General features: G+C 55.5%; 1 protein-coding gene across 1 annotated transcript; it reads right to left on the reverse strand.

The window, feature by feature from the left end:
• Window positions 1-5205: 5205 nt before the first annotated feature.
• NFKBIE (NFKB inhibitor epsilon) lies at window positions 5206-21381 on the reverse strand. The gene is made up of 6 exons (XM_067564744.1): window positions 20675-21381; window positions 7733-7835; window positions 6971-7199; window positions 6692-6780; window positions 5986-6234; window positions 5206-5716 (listed from the first exon to the last, which is right to left on the reverse strand). Exons 1-6 carry the CDS (start codon window positions 21064-21066, stop codon window positions 5633-5635), a joined length of 1146 nt encoding a protein of 381 aa, XP_067420845.1. The 5' UTR covers window positions 21067-21381; the 3' UTR covers window positions 5206-5632.
• Window positions 21382-21651: the final 270 nt, after the last annotated feature.

Raw genomic sequence — 21651 nt, forward strand, 5'->3', positions numbered from 1 at the left:
GGCGCGAGCGGCTGCTGCGGCGGCGGGACGCGGCCAGGGGCAGGGCCAAGCGCGCAGCAGCAGCCACCGCGCCGCGACCGCCCCCACAGCGCCGCCCGGCGGCCGGGAGGGGCCCGGAGCGCAGGAGCCTGCGGGGAGCGAGGGGGGAGAGAGTGGGGCAGGAGGGGCAGCAGGTGAGGATTGGGGTATGAGTGGGGGTCAGAGTGGGGCAGCAGGTCAGGATCGGGGGCATAAGGGGGGTCAGAGGGGGGCAGCAGGTGACGATTGGGGGTATGAGTGGGGGGCACAGTGGGGCAGGAGGGGGCAGCAGGTCAGGATTGAGGGGCAGTGGCAGATTGGGGACCGAGTGGCGTTGTACGGGGCTGCAGGTCATCAGAAAGGCCATGGACTCCCAGCAGACGGGTGCAGGACCCAGACACAGCTAGCACAGCTGACGGTGTCTCCCTCTCACTCCTGGCTTCAGGAACAAGAACAGCCTTCCTCCGAGCACCTGGAGCGGCTCCTTCACCCTCCCCCAGCCCAGGGCGGGACGCTGGGTGCTGCATGCGCTCGGGTGGGGCTTGTTGGTGCAGTGCCAGCCCTTTCTGGCACTACACCGGCCCTGAAGGCCCTTCTTTGAGTGCATGAGCAAAAGTGGCTGCTGTCGGGTCGAGAGTGTCTGCCGCCCCCCTTCGCTAGCTTTGGCACACTTGCAGCCAGAGGGACCCTCTCGGGGGCAGGGACTGCCTCCAGCTCTGCCCCAGGGCCATCCTGACAGCGTTGAGGCAGGCAGGGAACCTGGGGGTAAAATTCAGCCCAACGCCTCGTGCTATGGTGACCAGATAGCAAGTGTGAAAAATTGGGACAGGGGGTAATTGATGCCCACATAAGAAAAATCCCTGAATATCAGGACTGTCCTTATAAAATCAGGACACCTGGTCACCTTACCTCCTGCACCAGCCCTGTGCTGCAATTCAGGCTCCAAGACTCACTACGGCTCCAGGAGGAGGCAGCCTGTAATGGGGAACCATGACGAGGGCAGGGAGCAGCTCTTGACTGAGTCACCCCCTTTTGCCAGAGAGCTGGGCTGCAGGTAACCCTGAGAATAGAGGCATCTCTCCTTCTTCCTGGAGATGGGGAGAGGCCTGCCTCTCCCCCCGAAGGGACATGGAATGCTGCCCTGGGTACAGCATGGCATGGGCCCAACCTTGGCCCAGCAGCCCAAGGCTAACAAAATTCATTTGGGGTAAGGCCACACACTGAAGTGGATTTGCTTTAGAAAGGCACTCCAATTCCTCCCCCGCCACAGCCCCCTGGGGCCTCTACCAAACTGGAGAAGGAGGGGGTGAAGGGCAGCCAGTCTGTTAGGGGACAAAGCAGGGTTTCCAAGAGATTGTAACCCATCACTTACTCCCTTCTCATGCCAGGGCATAGAGTCCCCTTCCAACTGCTATAGCCAGTACAACTCCGTGTTGGCTACTAACCCAGCCCTGCCCCCATGGGAGAGAGGCTAGATCAATCTCTATGGGCACTCAGCTGCTGGCCTCGCTGCTGAACTGCTGGCCACAGAAACCAATCAGTGCCCCTGGTGATGGGACTCTGGGAACAGGACCTTCTCCACCCTTCCCACAGTAATTCACAAAGGCCACCAAAGCAGCACCGGATCCTGCTTTGGCTTTGAGCCCATGGCCTAGAGATGAAATACTCCACAGAAGAAAAAACCTTTGCTCTTTGCTAGCCCAATTACAGGATTTCAGGGTGCTTTACCCACTCTACTTCAAGAGGGAGAGGGCATCACTCATTCTCCCCATTTGACAGAGTAGGAAGCTGAGGCATGGAGAAGGAAGTTACTCACCTAGCAACACAGTGAAGTAGTTAGTGACAGAGATAACCCAGAGATAACCCTGCCAGTCTCTTCCCCTGGCCACCAGAATATAAGAACAGCCATTCTGGCTCAGACCCATGGTCCAGCTAACCCAGTATCCTGATTTCCAACGGTGGCTGGTGCCAGATGCTTCAAAGCGAAGGAACAGAGGAGGGCAACTATCAAGTGATCCATCAGGTAAACCAGTCCTGGCTTCTGGCAGAGCATGGGGTTGTGTCTAGGATCAACTTGGCTAAAAGCTATTCATGGACCTATCCTCCACGAACAAATCTAATTCTTTTTTGAACCCAGTTATACATTTGGCCTTCACAACATCCCGACAACAAGTTCCATTACTAGGCATGATGTCACTATCTGCAAGCATCCACTTATTGCAGTCTCTTTATAATGATTCTTCTTATATGGTAGTGAAGATATATTCAAAGTGCCTTAGCTCAAGATTTATTATAGTTTTGAGATGGCATAGACATAAAAACACTATTTTGCAATCGGATTGAAAACCTATTCTCTCATAATATATCTTTACAGTTGATGAAGCTTTTTCTGTATTTCAAAATACAGTGCAACTTTTGTAAAATATTTCTTTTCCATAATTGCCAGGTTATTGAAATCACGAAGTATTAATACGTTTGTAAATTAAAGCATTCTCAGCTTTTTTTCAAGTTGTCTAATAAAATTGCTTAAATGTACCTGACACGGGGGAAAAAAAAAAAGTTCCACAGGTTGACTGTGCGTTGTGTGCAGAAGGATTTCCTTATGTTTGTTTTAAACCTGCTGTCTGTTCATTTCCTTGGAGGAGCCCAGCTTCTTGTATTACGGGAAGGGATAAATAACACTTCCTTATTCCTTTTCTCCATACCACTCATGATTTTAAAGACCTCTTTCATATCTCCCCCGTAGTCATCTCTTTTCCAAGCTGAAAAGTCCCAGTCTTTTTAATTTCTCCTCTGCTGGAAGATGTTCCATACCCCTAATCATTTTTGTTGCCCTTTTCTGTACCTTTTCCATTTCTAAAGTATCTTTTTTGAGATGGGGCGTCCAGAGCTGCATGCTGTTTTCCAGGCATGGATGTACCAAATTTACATAAAGCATTATGATATTTTCTGATTTATTAGCCCTTTCCTCAATGGTTCCTAACATTCTGCTAGCTTTTTTGACAGCCGCTGAACCTTGAGTCGATGACTCTAAGATATTTCTTGAGTGGTGAGAGCTAATTTAGATCCCATCATTTTGTATGTATAGTTGGGATTATATTTGCCAATGTACACCACTTTGCATTTATCAACATTGAATTTCATTGCCCATTTTGTTGCCCATTCCCCCAGTTGTGTGAGGAAACTGGACCAGATGCCCCTCCCACTGTTGGGAAGAGACACTAGAAGCTCTGACGGCCAGGCCCCTGCTCTCACCCCTTCAGTCCTCTGAGCCACACAGGCTCCTGCAGAAAGCTGTTTGGAATGATCCAAGTGCAACTCAACCCATGAATCGGTGCCGTGGTGAAGGCCCAGTTTGCTTGTTTACCTTTGGGACAAGGACTGAGTGGCCAGCGTGCCCAGCTGGCAGGCAGAATTCTCCCGGCAGACCGGTGGTCAGCCTCCACCAACATGCGCAGGGCACAAGTACTTCCTGAGCCACAGCTCCAGCACCAGGATGGTGCAAGCGACTTCACCCCAGCTCCCAGAGCCCTCTGGGGGCTGAGCAGTGGCGGCCCCCCACGCTTGCTGCTCCCGCTGCACAGAGCCATGCGGGTCAGAGCTGGGGGAGGACAGTGGTATCAGCACAGAGATCGTTCGCCAGCGGGTTGATCCTTTTATTCTTTCACTAATTAACATGTGAAGGCCCCCCCCCCCCAACCACAGACAACAGGTCAGGGGGTCATCAGTGCTTCCCTAGCACGAGGCCAGAGCTCCCCCACTCTCCGACACCAGAGCATTCAGCCAACCACACCTGGCCAGTTGCCAGAGGCTCCCACTGAGACATACATAGCCACGCAAGGAGCTCTGGGAAAACAGCCCAGGGGAGGAGCAGCAATACCACCGGCAGCCACAAGGTGGCAGCCCAGACATTTTTCCGAAATGCTTATTTTAAAATACTCCCCCTTTGAAAAACAATTTCCCTCTTAGTTCTGCTCTCACATCTCCCTTCACGCTCTTCTAGTCCTGGGCTCTACCTCTCCCCCTCCTTCCTGCACCACTGCTCCTCCAGCCCTAGGCCTCTCCTGGCCAGCCCCTGCCAATCACAGCAAAGGAAGATGGCGCTAGTTTGAGCAGCAAGCAGATCCATTACCCCTAGATTTTGGCTGAGACCAGTAAACTCCACTCATTTGTGACGGCAGCAGGGCGCAAGTAAGTGATAAAACGTGGGAGGGAGAGAGAAACGCAGCCAGTGATTTGGAGCAGCCCCGAGGAGCTGCAGAGGCTGTTGAGGCTCACAAAGTACTTGCTAAGCGGTTTCGCAGCTTTTCCTGGCACAACTCCATTGCATCTGCCCTTCCAAGAATTGGGAAGGAAGGAGGAGGCTCTCCAGAACATCTCAGGATATTGCGCCATCCAGGACTCGCCCCACACGATAACAGCCGTTCCGAGGCAGAGAGCTGAGAACGTCCACAACCTAGAGAGGATCATGGGCACCAAGGTTCGCAAACCCACTCCCAGGGCTCCCCCACCTGCTGGCTCCCAAGTGCTACACTCACTAAACACCTGCCATGGAGAGGCAGCCCGTAGGGGAGGGAAGAAACATGGCCGTCACAAGGAGGAAGGGGGAAGTGAATAATCATCAGAGGAAGAACCCTTGTCCCCTCTCCAGCCTCTTCCACTGGAGAATCTCCAGGCCCTTTATTGATGTTAATGGACTAACTCCTCACACACATGCACGTGCACCCCTGCAGGGTGGGTCGGTGTTGTTATGCACTTTTCAGAGGGGGGAAACTGAGGCACGGGGAGGGGAAGTCACTTTGTCCAGGTGATGCAGCCAGTCAGTAGCAGGGCTGGGGATAAAACCCCAGGTCTCCCAGCCCCTCCTTCCTCTGAGAGTCCAGCTACGAGTGCAGGTTGCCAGGGAGCAGCATTAGCTAAGATGAGCTCTGGCAAGGAGGGGCTTCCCTTCAGATGGGGAATCCCTGGGTTCTGTGCCCCTCTCTGGAAGGAGGCCTGTACCTCCCCACGCCGCCTGCAGGAAGGCTCCTGCTCATCTTCATGTCCTGTCTGTCCCAGCTCCCCCCTGGGTGGGGCTGGACAGGAGGGGCTGGCTGGGGTAGGGGGTGATTCTGCTCCTTCAAGCGGCAAGTCAGTGCACACAGCCCCCAGGAGTCACTGGGGGAATCACACAGCCCGGAGCTTCGGCACAGAGAACAAGGATTTATTAAAGGGGAAATGAGAGTCTGAGTCTCCCGGGGAAGGGCGCTGGAAGCCCCTGCAACTGCTCCAGCAGCGTCTCGAGTCATGGGGGGCAGCGCCCCCAACTGCACAGTCTGGGTCCAGGAGATGCCGCCCCCCATACAGTCTGAGACTGAGCCCTCTGCTGGCTGCTCCCATTGCAGGCAGGGGAAAGATCAGCAGCAGCCCCGAAGGCAGCAGCCGAGGGTCCCATGCAGCGCTCAGGGTGCCACCTTTCTCCAGCTGCCTCCTGCTCAGGAAAGAGCGTCCCGGCGGAGAGCTGGGGGCCATGGAGACTGCTACAAGGGGAAGGACTTCCTGAGCCGGCTCTGCTCCTGCCAGCTGTAGTGCCGGGCTGGGTGGGTGGGGAGCCAGGGGCGCTGGGGCGGCCCGCTCAGTCCGAGTCCGGTCGCTCAGTCGACGCACACACGGGCTTTCCTGAGATCTTCAGGTCATCAAAAGGCAGGAGGGCGAGGAGCTGCCAAGGCAAAGGGCATGGAGAGGGCAGGGTTAGTGCCGGAAAGCCAGGGGAGAGCACACTCCCTGGGGCTTGAATGCAGCTGGAGCAAGGGTTCACCTTGCCTACCCTGCCCCATGTACCCCAGGGGAACCCCCACAGCCAGAGCTCTTGACCCTCCCCCCCCCCCCAGTGCCACCGCCTCTAGCACTCCTGTCCCAGGGCCATGGCCACCTCCCAGGACGCCCCGCCACGCGTTTCCCTGCAGGGGAGGGCCCTGACAGACTCACGTCATCATTGCCATCGGCGAGGTCCTGGGCGGTCTCATCTTCCATGTTCCTCAGCAGGGTGTCAGCCCCCGAGTGGTACAGTATGGTGGCCATGGCGGTGTCCTTCCGGCCCACGGCCAGGTGCAGCGGGGTGCAGCCATTGTACATCAGGGCATCCACGTGGGCCCCTTTGCTCAGCAGGAACTGAACAGCCTTGCGGTCACGGCTCTCCACGGCCAGATGCAGCGGCGTCTTCCCGCTTGTGCCATCCTGGACCCGACACCACACAGAGCATCAGAGTGGGCCCCGAGGTGACCCCCCCCCCCCATGCAGCCGTCAGCATCGGGCCCGGGGCGAGGGAACGGACACACGGCTGCTGCCTGCGCCCCCACCTGACGGCACCCTGATGGGACGCCCAGACTGCATTGCAATGGGCACCTGGCACCGGCCTGGAGGGGACCTGCTTGCCCTAGTCCCTACCTGCCTCCAGGCAGATCCAGAGAGGCTTCTCCTCTCTGCTCTGGGGAGCAGTGGCATGGAGCTGGGAACCTCCGCTTGGTGTCTGCTGCCCACCAAGGCCCACGCCCCATCAAAGGGGAGCCAGACCCGGCACCAGCCAGCTTCCATAAACTGGGAGGCTGGAGGAACCCAGGACACTGATCTAGTGAAGGTGCACAGAGCAGTACAGCCCAGGCCAGCTTCCTTCACCCACCGGCCCATGTACTACCTGGACGTTAATGTCAGCTCCGCTCTGCAGCAACAGTCTCATCAGCCGCAGGTTCCCCTTCAAGGTGCTGATGTGCAGACAGGCAAAGCCTGGGGGGAAGACAGACCAGGAGGCAGCTCTTATTATTGTACAGCATTCCTGTAGCCCTAAGAACCCCCACAGCCAGGGCCCCCAGCACAAACAGAATAAAAAAGATGGTCTCTGCCCAGGACATCTCAGCACCCATCACCCCCCCGCCCTGCAGCTACAGAGCCGGGCACCGTGGCAGGTGCTCCTCACCTTGCCAGTTCTGGAGCTGCAGGTCCTGCAGGTCGCGTCGAGGCTCTGGGCTCTCCCCGGGGGCTGGCTCCTGCAGCAGCTGCTTGGCGCACTGCAGGTTCTGCTGCTCGCAGGCCACGTGCAGCGGCGTGTTGCCGTTGCGGTCCTGCAGTGCCAGGCTGACCCCCTTGTGGATCAACGCCCTCACCACGTTGGACTGCTCCAGGTACACGGCCAGATGAAGTGGGGTCTGCGGGCAGCAAGACAGGGAGGGGTCAGGGGTGGCTTTGGGAGGGTACAGGGGCCCCACAGGTGGGGGGCCGGGGCAGCAGCCCTTGGGAATGGTACGAGCCACCAATCCCACAGCCTCCCCTGGGTGAGGGAAGGGGGAACACTGCAGTCTTCACCCCCGGGGGGTGCTCATGATGGCTTGGGGCCGCTGCTATCTATGTGGCTGCACTCGGTGCCAGCCTGAGTGTCTGCATTTTCAGGGCCCCATCTGGGCACCCCACACACCAGCCAAAGGCCTGTGGTCCTGCATGACTTCAACCAAGGCACCCCAAATACCTATGGCTGACTCTGGGGGGTGAGAGCATCACAGCTCCCTGGGGGACTTAGGATTTGGGGTGTGAGGAACAAGGCCAGGGCCTGGGGGCAGGGTGTGTGTCTGGGGGGAGAGGGGTGAGAATGGTTGTGCTGGACAGGTCCACCTGCCAATCCATTCCTGAGGGCTGGTGGGGGATGACCCAGATTGGAGCACGCCCCCTCGCCCCAAGTACACACCTGGAACAAGTCGTTCTGGATCTCCAGCACCTCCCTGGGCAGCTGGGTAATGCAGCAGAGTGCCAAGGCCGGGATGCTATGGATGATTGCCAGGTGCAGCAGCCTGCATGGAGGAGGAGGAGATGGGTCAGTGTTGCAGTTCCCACCCCGCACCAGCCTGTCACTCTGCTCACCCACCCCCCGCCCTGGGTGAGGAACCTCACAATGTCCACACCACATCAGCCTGGCACTCCCAGACCCCCGCCCAGACCCCCCACTTCTGCGGTGTACAGAAGGGGACAGAGTATCTCTGACAGCACAGGCCACTTGGAGAAACAGCTTCAGTGATGGCGGGTCACCGGCCTACACCCACTCCCCAAGCAGGCTCGCCCCAGCACGGGCAGAGCTGCGGGGTCCTCCTGCATGGGGCTGGCACAGGTCCAGCTGGGGTGGTTCTACGGCACAGAGCAGGGAGCTTCCTTTTCGCAGGGGTGTTTCCACGTGACCCCAACCCGCCCTTTGCTGCCCCCAAGCCTTCCTTCCTTGAGCTCAGGAAGCCACCTGGCCCCAGCACCGTCACCCCCACTGCAGCCATGGGGACATGCTAGACGGGCACGCAGAGTGGGCCCTACAGAGAGGCAGCCTGGGACAGATCTGGGTTTACAACAGATCATGGGCAGTAGGGACCCCTTTCATCCTAGGAGTCCTAAAAGCTCCACCGACAATAGCGGTCCCAACCCCTGCCAGCTTGGCAGCCAACAGAGAGGTAGCTACGGATGCCAGAGTGAATCCCAAGCCCCATTAGCAGCGGGAGGGGCACCTTATGTCCCTGCAGTGCCCATGAGAGCTTAGCCCTCAAGTTCCTGTCTGAGACCCAGACCCAGCAACTCAAACTAGACTCTCAGAAACAGGAAGGGTAGAGTCGTTCCTGCCAGGATGCAAACCCGAGCCTGGACTCCAACCCCCAGACCCAGGGAGATGCTGCAGCAATGGAACCACATCCTAGTGCTGGCCGGCAGCTGCTAGGGGAATTCCACTCCCTCCCCCTTCCTGCAGCCAGAGCACTTCTGCTTTCCTGGCTCAAGGGCAGGCAGCAGGGGCGTGGGACAGGGCATGGGGAGGGATCCAGGATACTAGCCAAAGACCACCCGCCATTCTCTGGAGTCCTGGCACTAGGCAGCAGCCAGAGCTGGATTCTGGTGCCTACACCCTCATCCACTGAGGGAGAGTGGGTTGCCCCAGCTCAGAGTGGTCTGGGAATGAACCGGGTCAGGGTCCGCAGGAGGAGAGAGGGTTGGATTCCCAGGCCCCCCGCAATGGGAGCACTGACACTGGCTTGGGGGAGCGGCTGACCAGATGGAACTCTCTCTCTGAGGACTCAGCCCCCCGCCACGGTCTGCTAGAGCTGGCTGCCCCACCTGGGCCCAACTCTCAGCCCCCACAGAAACCTGCACTCCTGGAGCCCTGGGAAGATTGGAGCCCAGGGCGCCGGACACCAAGAGACACGTGTGAGAGCCCATGAGCCGGGCTCGTGTGAGTTTCACACCGGTCCGTGTCGCACTGCGAGCAGTCAGAACAAGAGTGAGAGACTTGAAGGGAATTTCCAGCCCGGCAGAAAGCCTGTCATTGCCTCAGCGCCAAAAACCACCCCCCTCAAGCAGTGCCATGAACCCCCTCCTGAGCTCCTTCTCTAGCCAGACGTGGCCCGTCACCCTGGTGTCTGAGCATCTCCACGGCATCTAAAGATAGAAACAGCAACAACACTCTGCTTTCAAGGCCCCCTGCCCCCCAGCCGGCCAGGCAAAGAGCTGGGTTAGCATGTGGTGTGTAAGGGGGTGGGAATGAGGGGGTGGCTGCATATGTGCTACAGGCTAAGTCACAGCAAGTTTTGCATTTAGTTCTGATCACTGTCTGCCCTATAGTGCAGGTAGCGGCCCAGTGACATGGGGAGAGCCAGGGCCAACCTCAGGGAAGGCTCTGAACACCCGGACAGAGTCCTCGAGCCGGACTCTGCATTCACTGCCGAACAGAGCATCGGGCTGATGCAACCCTGGTGACGGTGGCTTTGCTAGGGACCAGCGAGCGCCCTGCTCTCAGGGCACGTGGCTTCCTAGGGCATTGCAGTAACGGTGGCTGGAGGCCTGGGGGAAGGGGCGAGTCAGCGTGGCCAGCTTGGGGTCTCACTGGAAAGGGCACAATCTTCTGGCTGGTTGCAGATGGGAGCGGGGTGGGGGTTGCCCACTGGGGCACTAACAGCAATTTGGAGTCCCAAAGCCACAAGGGGGTGATTATAGAGGAGGCAGGTTCTTCCACGTGCATCCCAGCTCCATTTCACCTGGGCTTTCACCAGCTGCTCACTGTCCCGGTTCCACGACGGGCCAGGCATGGAGAAGGCTGGGAGAAGCTGCTGTTCATGGGTGAGATAAGGGGCACCGCTCACTCACTGCTGGCACCTCAACCCATCGCCTTTCAGCACCTCCCGCCGGTGACTACCCTGGGGTGAAGGCTGGAGGCCTGGGGCTCCCCCCTTGCAGGTGGAGGGACAAGAGTCTTGACTAGCATGCTGCGCCTGGCAGCCTACGTGGCTGATAGTTTCTCGCAGGGGGGGGTAGAGGGAAGGACTAGTTCATGGCTGGGGGAGGGGTGTCAGGGCCTCCAATGTGGGTGAGGTGCTGGAGGAGTTCTATGGGGGGGGGGTGACTTTGCTGCCTTCTTCGGGGCAATCCTGCGCATGTAGCCCCACTGCACTGCTGAGCAGGGGCAGCTGCCAGTAGCCAGGGGACCCCACGCGGGTCCCCTTTGGGCAGCCGGAGCAGCAGAAAGAACCAAGCCCCTTTCTTCCAAGCCCAGCATCTGTGCCTTCTTTACTGCATAGCCCCAGGGGAAGCCCCAGGTCACATGGACATGGGGAATTCCCCTGCCCCACTGGAGGGAGTGGCCACCCACAGTTTGAGCAAGAAATGGAGGGGGGGGAGGGGGCCTGCCCCTTAGAGCTCTCAGAGTGGGGGGGAGGAGGGAGAAGAGCGACTGACAGCTGTGGGGGAGCATTCAGCCAGGAAAATACCTACTAGAAGCAGCCTCTGATTGTCAGGGGGAAAGAGGAGAAGCGGGGTTTCCACGAGCGAGCGGAGGGCTGCTGATCAGGGCAGAGGGACATTGGCAGAGCGGTGTGCAGCTCAGCTGACATGGTGGTCAAAGTGTCTGCGCCCCTTTTGCCTGGCAATCGCACCATTGCCAACCATTGCCAGGGAAAACACACTGGGAGATTTCCAAGCTAACCTCGGAGCAGACAAAGTCCTGGGATGGCTTCTGCATCTGGGGCCTCCCTCCCCCATTGACCAGGGAGAGTCCCTGTTTCCATAAGCCAGTTCCCACCCGCGTCCCTCCCAGTCCCCATGCGTTCAATATGACTGTAGGCGTGTCCTCGCTCCCCAGCAGGTATGCACTAGATAAGCCTCAGCAGCAGATGGGACTTTCCAGGGCTATTCTGACTGAACATTAAACCTCTGCTGCTTTCACTTTTCAGAGCCAAACAACTCCCAGGGGACTGAGGCGAGGCTGGGCGTGAAAGTACATGGAGCCCTCTCCAATTCCTACCAGCCAGTCCCCCCAGGAATCCCCCACCCCCCCAAGACTTCCACGTCATACCCACAACTGGTAGACGGGGAAAGGTGGGACAGTCACACGCTCCATGCTGAAAACCCCAGTCTGTCAATCCGCCCCCAGCTCTTGGCAGAAAGAGCTCGACTGAAGGCGGATGCGCTGTGTGCCCCTGGCCGAGTGAGGGGACTCACCTTCCCTGCCTATGAAACGGTGGGAATAAAACTGTCCCACTTTTAAAGCCCTGCAGAGGTCTTCGAGGCCTGCCATGTAAAGGCCCTAAGGACACACAGTGGGTCACTAGCCTTGCTGAATCAGTGCCTGGGACTTTCACCAGGAAGCTGGAGCCGTCTGGGACGTGCTTACTTGGAAGCACTTACCCTCCCCCTGCACCCTCAGCCCCGGCTGGGTCTCTCGCCCTCTTATTGTCCCTTTTATCACATGGCAGCCAAGGCCAGGCCTAGCCTTCCTGAAATGGGACAATTGGGGTCTCTGGCCCTAGAGTCCTCGGAGTGCAGAACCAGAGCGGAAGGATGAGCCAGCGGCGTGCGAGGACAGTGCCTCGGCCTCAATACAGAACGAGGCGTCTCAACGACACAAGCAAGGGCTCAGGATCATCTTGTGCCACAGCGGGAATCCCTGGACCCTGAGAAGCATGAGGCCCCAGCCTTGTTTACTTCTTCCTAGGCCTCAGGATTGCCCAGGCTGACCAGACGTCTCTGAGACTGCCACTGGCCCAGCCCGTTGCCTGGCCCCACAGCCAACAGGACAACACCAAATTCAGACCTGAGGAAGAGCTCTCCGTAGCTGGAAAGCGTCTCTCTCCCCCCAGCAGAAGCTGGTCCAATAAAAGCTATTACCTCACCCACCTTGCCTCTCTAATCATAAGTGCTGGAAGTAGGAGTGCTGCCGCACCCCCGAGTTTGCAGTGGTTTCCATCACATAGAGGATTTACAGTTTGGTTCAATGGTTCTCAGCACCCCCACTATAAAGTATGTTCCAGTGCTCCTGTCTCTCCGGGGACCAACATGACTACCACTGCAGTCTGCAATGAACATAAAGAAGGCTTCGTTGCAAAGCAATTGAGGTTGCCCCACACACATGCATGCACAACATATTTAACACAAACCCCAAAAGCAAGGAAATGGAAAGGTAAGCCACCTAGCAAACTCTACCCCCTTACTCCTTCACCCACAGGCATGCACCTTCCCATTGCCACAACCATTGTACACCACAGACCATGCACCACAACCTTAACTCTGCCCCTCGTTCACCCTGCCACCAGCTTACTTCCCCTTCCCACCCCAATACTAGCAGTTATGGATGACTGATGTAGTGGGTGGTTGCGTTGGTAAAGGGGAGCTTGGGAAAGGGGTGTGTACAGGAGGGCAGTTAAAAGGGACGATGGAACGGCATAAGGCGATGATAATGTGGCCCTGCGGATAGGTCATTCAATTAGCATTCAGACCTGCCACCAGGGGCTGGGTGATCAGCCTCCATTTCCTCTCACACCTTTTGTCTGCCTGGTCTATTTAAACGGTCAGCTCTTCAGGGCAAGGACTGTTTCCTACTCTGTGTTTCTTGGGGCTCTGTTGTGTTAGGCACAATCTCAGTTGGGGCCTCCAGGTTCTACTGTAGTATAAATAAAAATATTGAAAAGAACTAGTTAGACACGCAAAGAGAAAACGTGGATGCAAACATACATTCATCACTGTCCTCTGCTGCATGGAATCCAGTCCACTCAGCTGTGGGTCATAGGGTCTGTACTGCTCCCCCCGCTTACCATGGCCACATGGGGATTTGAACCCATGAATAGCTAATGGAGATTTTTTTTTTTTGCTTAACTGGGAGAGACCCACCTGGAACAGGAAGGTCAGAGCTCTATTCCTGAGACTCTCCCCATGGGCTCGGCATGCAGCATAGCCACTGATGTGACATCTTGGATGGTCCTGACTCTACACAGCACTTGGGATGGCTCTATGTCCTGCTTCAAGCAGCTCATGTACTTGAAAGAGGGAAAAGCAGACGAGATGATGACTGGAACTGAATCCACAATAAGCAAAGGGAGGTGGCTGACTCAGGAACTATGGCTTCTTCTTACGCTTAGGGGTAACCTGGCAGGAAAAGCTTTAGCATCACCACAGATTCATTTCACTTAGCACAGGGGACTGGGATCCTGGGCTCTATTCCCAGGTCTGCCATTGACTTGATATCAGACCTTGGGAGACACTTCGGCTTTGTGCCTCAGTCTCTCCTCTGAGAAAGGGGGTTGGTAATATAGAGCCCAATCTGGGAGGGGCTGGGGAAACTTAATTTATTCCCATTTGTAAAGTGCTTTGACATCCCCAGTCAGGTGGCATTACCTTACAGTCCATCAATCCACTCAGCCAACAAGCATCCAGAACAAGGGATCAAACATCTGACATGATTTGTTCTATATAACTGCCCTCCTCAACCCCCTGCTTCCTGCTTACAGGTTAGAGAGATAAGTCACGCTCTGCTCCCTGACCTCTCTCAGCAGAGGCGTGGGAAATCACGCAAATACAAGTGCATGCAGTAAACACTCAGTTGTTCATAGGAGGAAAGGAGGAAATGGAGCCAGCAGCAGGAAGATCTGGAAAAGAGGCGCACATTCCTAAGGAAAGCAGCAGGGGAATTCCAGTTATCCTGTTCTCCCATTCTAGCCTTTTAACCTAGGCCACTAACCCCTTCCTCAGAGAACTGAAACTGACCAGCGGGAACCTTTACCACACAACTCTGCCAATGCAGCTCACGCGTGACCCACAGCCCTCTGCTATTGCAGTTCTGGGCTCCCCCCACACAGCACTGATGTCACACCTCACTTCTGACCCACAGCCTCCACTCACCCCACTATGCCAGTCCTAGGCTCCCCACACACATTTCTGCCAATGCCCTTCAGCACTGCAGGAGGTGGTTTGGGGTGAGAGAGAAGACAAGCATGGGGGTAACGGCTAATGGAAAGATCTCTGCTAGAGACAGGACATGAAAAGTCCACTCACCTGAGCAAGTGGGACCCTCTCCTGTGTAAGTGGTTCAATCTCTGCAGTCTTGAGCTATCATTAAAAGATACCTCACTAGCTTTTATGGCTGTGAAATGTGACCTAGGCGTGACTGATGGATGCACTGATGTCTGCCTGAGTCTGCAGAGAGACCGCGCCAGTGCGGTTGCCAGGGTTGGGGGGGAGAGGCATTGTCACCCTTGCACCTGCAGCAGAGGGGGCCAAACCAACCCAGGATAAGGCTCTTCATATGTGAGGGGGGCCCTATAGGAAAGGCCAGGCACTTCAGAGTCCTCTGCTCACTCTTTTCAGGAAACACAGCCCCCATCTCTCCTGCCATCCCAGCAGAGGCCTCTGTTTGTGGAGCCAGCACGAACTGATTTAGTGAGGCAGGTGAAGCTACCAAGAATTCATCTCTTATGTGCGAAGGGGGATGTGTCAGCAGTTGTTTTTTTGGAGGGGTGGCCCAGCACGGATTGACTGGTTTGGTGAGGACAGCGGTGCAGCGTTCAGTCAATTAGAGACTGACGTCTTCAGACCCTATGTAGCTGGGGTACCCGACCACCAGGAGACCAGGCAGGAGGAACCATGACTCAGGGCACTGGTGTATTTCAGCTTGGCTCATAGGTTTAGGTCAGGTCACATTTTTCCAGGCCTGCGGATGGTGCTGTGTGAGCACATATCCCGAACCACCCTTCCCTCTAGCCATTTGGCCTGCCATTGGGAAAAGCCTCCCTGACTTGGTACATTCCAGGAAAGAGGAGAAAAGCCAGGTACGGAAATAGAAGCAGAAGGCTTCTTTATGGCCCTGTTGTGGGCAGTAGGATCCCTCCACTCTACCATCCCAAACCCCACACAGGGGCAGACTTTTTAAGACCATTACAATCAATGGGAGGAGGAGCTCCCCAGAATAATAATAATGGCAGAGAAAAGGAGTGAAAGATGGGTGTAAAAGGGTGAGACTGGGCTAACCGTATTCCTACGGAATAGTACCGTACTCTGTGGGCAGCCCCACTGAAGTCAACCGGATGACTCAGCATAAGATACTACCCCACATAAGAGTGGCAGAATGAAGCCCAGAGAAGTTAGTGAGAGAGAAGCCCCATTTGAGCCCATCCAGGATTGTTCCCTGGTGCAGATTTACTAGAATGTTGTTGGTTTTAAGTCTAGTTAAGTCTAGAGCTGGGAGTGTCCCCTCTGAACAAGAGCAGCTGGCATCCTGTATCCCCTACCAGCGCAGCCCACACCACATGAGGCAGCAGTGGAATGTGCAGTCTAGTGATTCCCGAGGTGAATGAGTTAGCTGGACATGTGATCGACCGCATACAAAGGCACTGGCACCTCTGGCTTCAGACAGTTTGAAACAAGAGGAAATTACATTCACAACACCAAACCCCACCTGAAAGAGACAGTCCACATTCCATCTGACCAGCCAAAGAGTCAGCTGTTAGAATCATAGACGGTAGAGGCGGCAGTGGAAAGCCTTATTTGACAATCCAGTCCAACCTGCAGGGGCCACTGAAAGATTGGTCCCTAATGTTCATTTACTCCAGGTTGATCCTGAGTAATGGGGCTTTCACCACTTCCCTTGGGAACCGATCACAGCCTAATACATTTCAGTATCTGGAAACTTTTCTGAGATTCTGCTTAAAAAACCTACATTTGTTCCATTCCATGCCATTCCCTCCTAGGCAGCAACGTCCTGCAGAGAATGGCAGATTCACACATCTTCCCCCAGTCATCCTAAATCCAGACTTTTTAATCTTCCCCCATAACTTAACCCCCTGGTCCTTTTTCACTTGCCCTTCTTTTGAATTCCCTCTAACTTGCCCACAGTTCTCCTAGCATCAGTGACTCTGCTCCCTCTTTTGCACACACATCCTGTGGTGTGAAACTGATTGGCATATTCAGCAGTACGAATGTCCTCCTGAAGAGGATGAGTGAATGATAGCGTAGGAGCAGTGACTTTGAATGTGAACAGTATCAGCCATGCCACTGCAAGAACACCGCTTCAGGATAGCACAATGTGAGGTCAAGTGCCGGCAGCTGGTCTCTCGCTTTCAGTCTCTGTGGGGAGCTGCTGACATTGTCTGCATCGCGGAAAGACTCAGTGCGAGGCGTGGGGCCCAGTGATTACCGAACAACTGCAAGCAGGCCAGAGCCATGCATCTCAGGCAAAGCAAGAAAAAGGGCCAGCAGTTTTAAACACTGCCATCTCCAGTTACCACCACCTAGAGAAAAAAAGCTAAAACCTGCATCTCCTCTGAGACAGGGATCTGGATTAACTCATTAACCAACCCTGATCCCTGGTTATCAACCTGCAGTCCTTGAGTCACCGGCACGTGATTTCCCATCAGCAGGCACGGCATTAACCACACTCCTGGGGAGGGAGGAAGTGAGGCTTCCCCTCCTCCTCTAAGACACCACATACAGACTTCGGCACTACCAAAATAGCTCCAGCCCTGTTTCTGTGTGAAGGATCCACCAAGACCATTTCCCAGACCCCCGAGCTTTGCCCAAGTGAGGGGGCTGCTGGTGCACCCTGTGTGAGCACTAGGGGAGGGCTCCCCTCCCACAATGCAATGTGGCATGGCTACTCAGGGCAAGGTGGAGCATTGCATGCTGGGATATGTAGTCTACTCCTCCAAATCTAGCTAGAGATTTCTAATAAGCCCATGGCATTGGCCTCGGCCTTGTAGAACTCCAGCGGCCATGCTCTGGCTGCCCAAGAGAAGTAGCTCAAGAGGGTTAGAGCAGAAAGAGGAAATACCTTTGACATGGAACACATGGGGGAAGCTCAGGCATAACCTCCATGCCAGTGAGTGGACCTACATCATTTCTACAGGGGAGAGGGAGGGAGGCAGGCAGTCAGCATCACCTGGTCAGTGGACTTTGGAGGGGTTCTGCCCAGAGCTCGAATGTGAATGAAAATCCTATGATCCCATCCCCCATCAAAAGTAACACTGGGCAGCCTGCCCCACCCCTTTCTGCTGCTCTCTGGGGTGAGGTGAGAGGCAGGGAGTTTCCCCAGTTCACTCCCTAAGCAGAGGGTGAGTTCATTGGGAGCCCAGGACACAAATATAGCAGTGTTCTGTGGCCTGCCCAGAGCCAGCCAGACTTTTCCCAGCCTGGAAAAACCCCCTCCAACTTTCAGGGGGAGTGGGGAAGAGGAAGAGAGAGAGAGTTCACTGGGATATAATTTAGCAGAGACAGACTGTTATTTCAAGAGGAGAAGCCAGACATTGCCAGGCAGAGGCTAATGCTGGCATGCATGGGAGCAGTCCACCATTGGAGCACACTGCCTGCTATACCAAACAGCACGCAGCCAGAGCTTAGCCAGTGTACATCCATCCAGGCCTGTAGCCCCCTGCTCTTCCAGCCTTTGGACTCCACCTCACCCACCCAGTTCTGCCCACCCACCTCAATCCTGACCCACAATCCTCCTAGTTATTCCTCAATCCTGACTGCAGTACCTCCTGCTAGTCCAGTCCTTGGATACCCCCCACCCCACAACTTTGCTGACTCCTCACTCCAGACCTGCAGCATTCCTGCTATTCCAGCTGTGCCCATGTGCCTCACTCCTGACCTGCAGCCCTCTTGCTATTCTAGTCCTGGCCTCTCCAAACCAGAGGCTACCAATTAGGCAGTAGTTTTTGCAACTCAATCAAATGTCCATCAGGGATTAGGTAGAGGCCAAACTCGTTTCACTTGTGATCAAACCCATTTCTCCTATATGCGGGCTGGCTAAAACATTAACTTCTCCTTCATCATCAGAACCCCTTCTTGTTTTCAGAGTAGAGCTGGTTCAATTCTGCCAGCAGAGTCAGTTTTGTCTCAGCTGCCCCAATCTACGTCAATCACACCCACTCCTTTGAAGCAGGTTGCCATGGGAGGCTTCTGATGGGATTTCAAGCAGCTGGGAACAAGCTCATCTGTCTCCTTTCAGAACTTTCATCCCAAGTGTCAGGCTGATGACAGAGCTCCCAATGACACAGAAGTTCAGGCAAGCCCGTAGGAAAGTGCATTTCAGGTTAGAAGGATATCAATGTTGGGGAGCCAGGAAAGGCACTGGGCACCCACAGCACAGGCTAATGCTATCGAATTGTGGGTGCTCTGCCTACTCAGGATCAGGGACTGAATCAGCACAGACAGCTGAGGGAACAGGAACTACTAGCTCAAAGCCCAGGACTTTTCTGTTTTCACAATTAGAATGGTTACGAGGAAGTGATATTGCCCAACTTACTGAGAAATAATCAGCTCTGAGGTTCTAATGCTAGCGCAGGCTCTACCTCCCAGGGTGAACTCAAGCAAGGCACGTGAGGAGACAATTGTAATTCTCCTCTTGCTGCTCCTGGGCATTCTAGGATCAGAAACAGAAGAAGCCTATCGGGTCCATTTATAATAACAAGAAAGAACTCTAGGCCTTCACTGGCCTCTTCCACTCATTCATTCATTAAGCCTTGCAAGTATTATTAGCCTCATTTTACACACAGAAAAACAGAGAAAGCACATGGAGGTGCTAAGCACTTGCACCTCCACTGACTTCAACTGGAATTGAGAGTACTCAGCACTTCTGAAAATGGCAGGCCCAGGTGCATCAGGAATAGAACACAGGAGTCTGGCCTCACTGCTCTAACCACTAGAACACACTTCCTCCCAAAGCATTAGGGATATAACCCAGGAGTTCGTACTCAGTCCCACTTCTCTAAGCACTCAGTCATACGAGCCTCACCCTAAGAAGCAGACATTTTTTCCCCTCACTCTTTGCAGATATCCTGTTTTAAACTGCTCTGTACATGACAGAGAGAGGACTTGAGCAGCTGCAGCCATTTGGAGAGCTCTGTAAATTTGCTCCCTCCCGGCAGGAGGCAACAAGTGCCACCAGGGGTGAATTGCTTCTCCAGTTAGCGGGAGACTTATGACAGGGTCTGGTCATGCCAGTGTGACAAGCAAGGGTTTCAGTCACCCTACAAGAGGGAGCCGAATAAATCAACAGAAGCCTCTCCAACTGGCCCCATCTGCTAGCTACAGTGGGAAAAGGAAAACGATCCCCTGGCATGCCACAGAACTTAGGGCTTGTCCAGATGAAGAAATCTTCCATCCACCTAGCGCTGTCTATGCAAGGGATTAGGTCAACCTAACTATGGTGCTCAGGGTGTGAAATTTTTCACAGATTCGCGTGACAGCTCAGTCTGACTTTTAAGTGTAGACTAGGCCTTAGAGAGGCTAATAGCACCTAAAGCTGTAACAGAGGAGTACAAAGGATGCAGAATTAAGCCACTGCCTCGTTAAGATCACAAAAATCTCTTAGGAACTGAATCAGCTTCAGCCACGGAATCTCCAAAGCAGACAGGTTTGCTGCAGAAGGCATTTTAGGTCCAGGAATATTAGCCACATGTTGTGCAGTAACCAGCTCAACCATGTTCCCCCAAATATGGTTCTCCCCAGCAGCATAGAGGGGACTAAAGTGTTTCATAATCAGGTCTTCTCCTAAATAGAGGATTTGGTCATGTGGCTACAACCTGAAGCATCCTATGCAGCTGAGCCATCTCCTTTGCTGCCAGAGCTTTGTGCTTTGATTTTTCACAGGTGAAAAGAACAGATTTTTGTACATGGAACCTGCCTCCCATTTTCCTGGCAGCCACAAAACAAGAAGAAATTCGGCTTTTTCACTAGCACGTGTATTTCTGTATCTTTCTGACCACGCATCCCATCCAGACCTCTAACTCTGTCTGCATGCCCCACAGCTCAGAAGTAAAGGGATTTGCACAATTTCTTTTTCTCTCTGCTTTTTCTATTTGATCTGGCCTAATCTTAGATTGTTAAATACCTGCCCATTTCACTAGATGGGCTGAGAGCCTACATACGACTGGAAAAGAGAAAAGGATGGCTCTGAGAGATGGGACATTGGAGTCTTTTACTGACAGTCCCCCAGTTACAACCTGGCTCCAAGTTTAGGGGTGGGGAGGATGGGAACCTGCTGTCTTTAAAGATATGCAGCTTCTTCTCTTTGTGGTGTCAGATTCAATCAGCCCCAGGTCGAGAGGGCAGGCCGGCTCACCTCTGAGGCACAGGTATGTCAGTGTGACTGCAGAACAGCAGGGGCTGGATGTCATTTGCATTTACTGGCTGTTTGGTGGCCTGGTGTGAGAGGAGAGGCTCAGTTCCCAAGGGACAAGTGTCCCCCTCACAAACCCACCACCACTACCACAAACAGGATTAACGGGCTCCCTACTATCAGAGGCCAAGGACTGATGGGGCCACAGAAACTAGGATCCCCTCCCTCCCCGTAGTGTCCCTCCAGGGCCTGGAAGAGAGAATCACTAGCTACAGAGTCACTCACGTGTCTCCATCCTCCGAGATGTAGGTGAATGCCTCCAGCTGCTGCTGGCTGAGCTCCTCCAGGGCTTCTGCTTCCTCCTCCTCCTCTTCCTCCTCCTCCTCGGGGAGCTGCCCCAGGGCGTCTAGGGGCTCGGTGAGGGAGGCCGAGTCATAGCTAGAGTCGATCCTCTCCTCCGCTTCCAGGGCATCTGCCCCCTGTTTGCCCAGGGAGCGGGAGTCTTTCTCCCGCAGCGTGTCCCTGAGGCTCGGGGGATGCTCCCCGTCCCCCGGCGGGCCTGGCAGGGAGCGGATGGAAGGGATAGAGTCGATGCCCGAGTCGCATTGCCCCTCTTCCACCTCCGAGCTCTCCAGCTGCGTTTCCTTCTTCCTCTCCGAGCCCCGCGTCCCGGACATGGTGCGAAGTCAGCGGGCGTGCAAAGGGGCCGCTCACCCCCAAGCCACCGGCCGAGGGGGCGCTCCGGCTGGGGGACAAAGGAGAGTCCGGATCTCGGACAGGACCGGAGGGATCCGGGTTGCACGGTGGGGTGGGGGGGATCTGCAGCGGGGAAGGGGGCGCTTAGAGGCCTGGCCGGGGCAGGGTCCTTGGCCGGCAGGCAAAGGGGGGCCACAGCGGTCTCATACCCGGCAAGCGACCTGGAGCGGAGCCGAACCGAGACAGCGCCGGAGGCGAGCCGCGAGTGCAGACGCAGCTCAGCCGGAGAGCCAGACTCCGCCCCACCAGCCTAGCCCGGGCACCGCCCCTTCGGCTGTATGGTCGGCCTGCGCCGCGCCGCGCCGCGCCACGCCTCGCCTGCCGCCATCTGCCGCGCCGCCGGGATTCCCCAGGCTGCGGCACGCCCGCCCCCTGCTGCCAGCTGCCGCGCTTCTGACCCGAGCGCCGGGGCGACCCAGAGCCAGCGGGGTGGGGAAGCCAAGCGCCCAAGGGAAGCCCCTAGAAGCGAGATCTCCCTGCGTTGCCCCCCCCACACCCACTCCCAG

Source organism: Emydura macquarii, unplaced genomic scaffold (assembly GCF_026122565.2).
Source record: "Emydura macquarii macquarii isolate MOO-44397 ecotype Brisbane River unplaced genomic scaffold, CSIRO-AGI_Emac_v2 contig_2676, whole genome shotgun sequence".
Lineage (NCBI taxonomy): Eukaryota > Metazoa > Chordata > Testudines > Chelidae > Emydura > Emydura macquarii.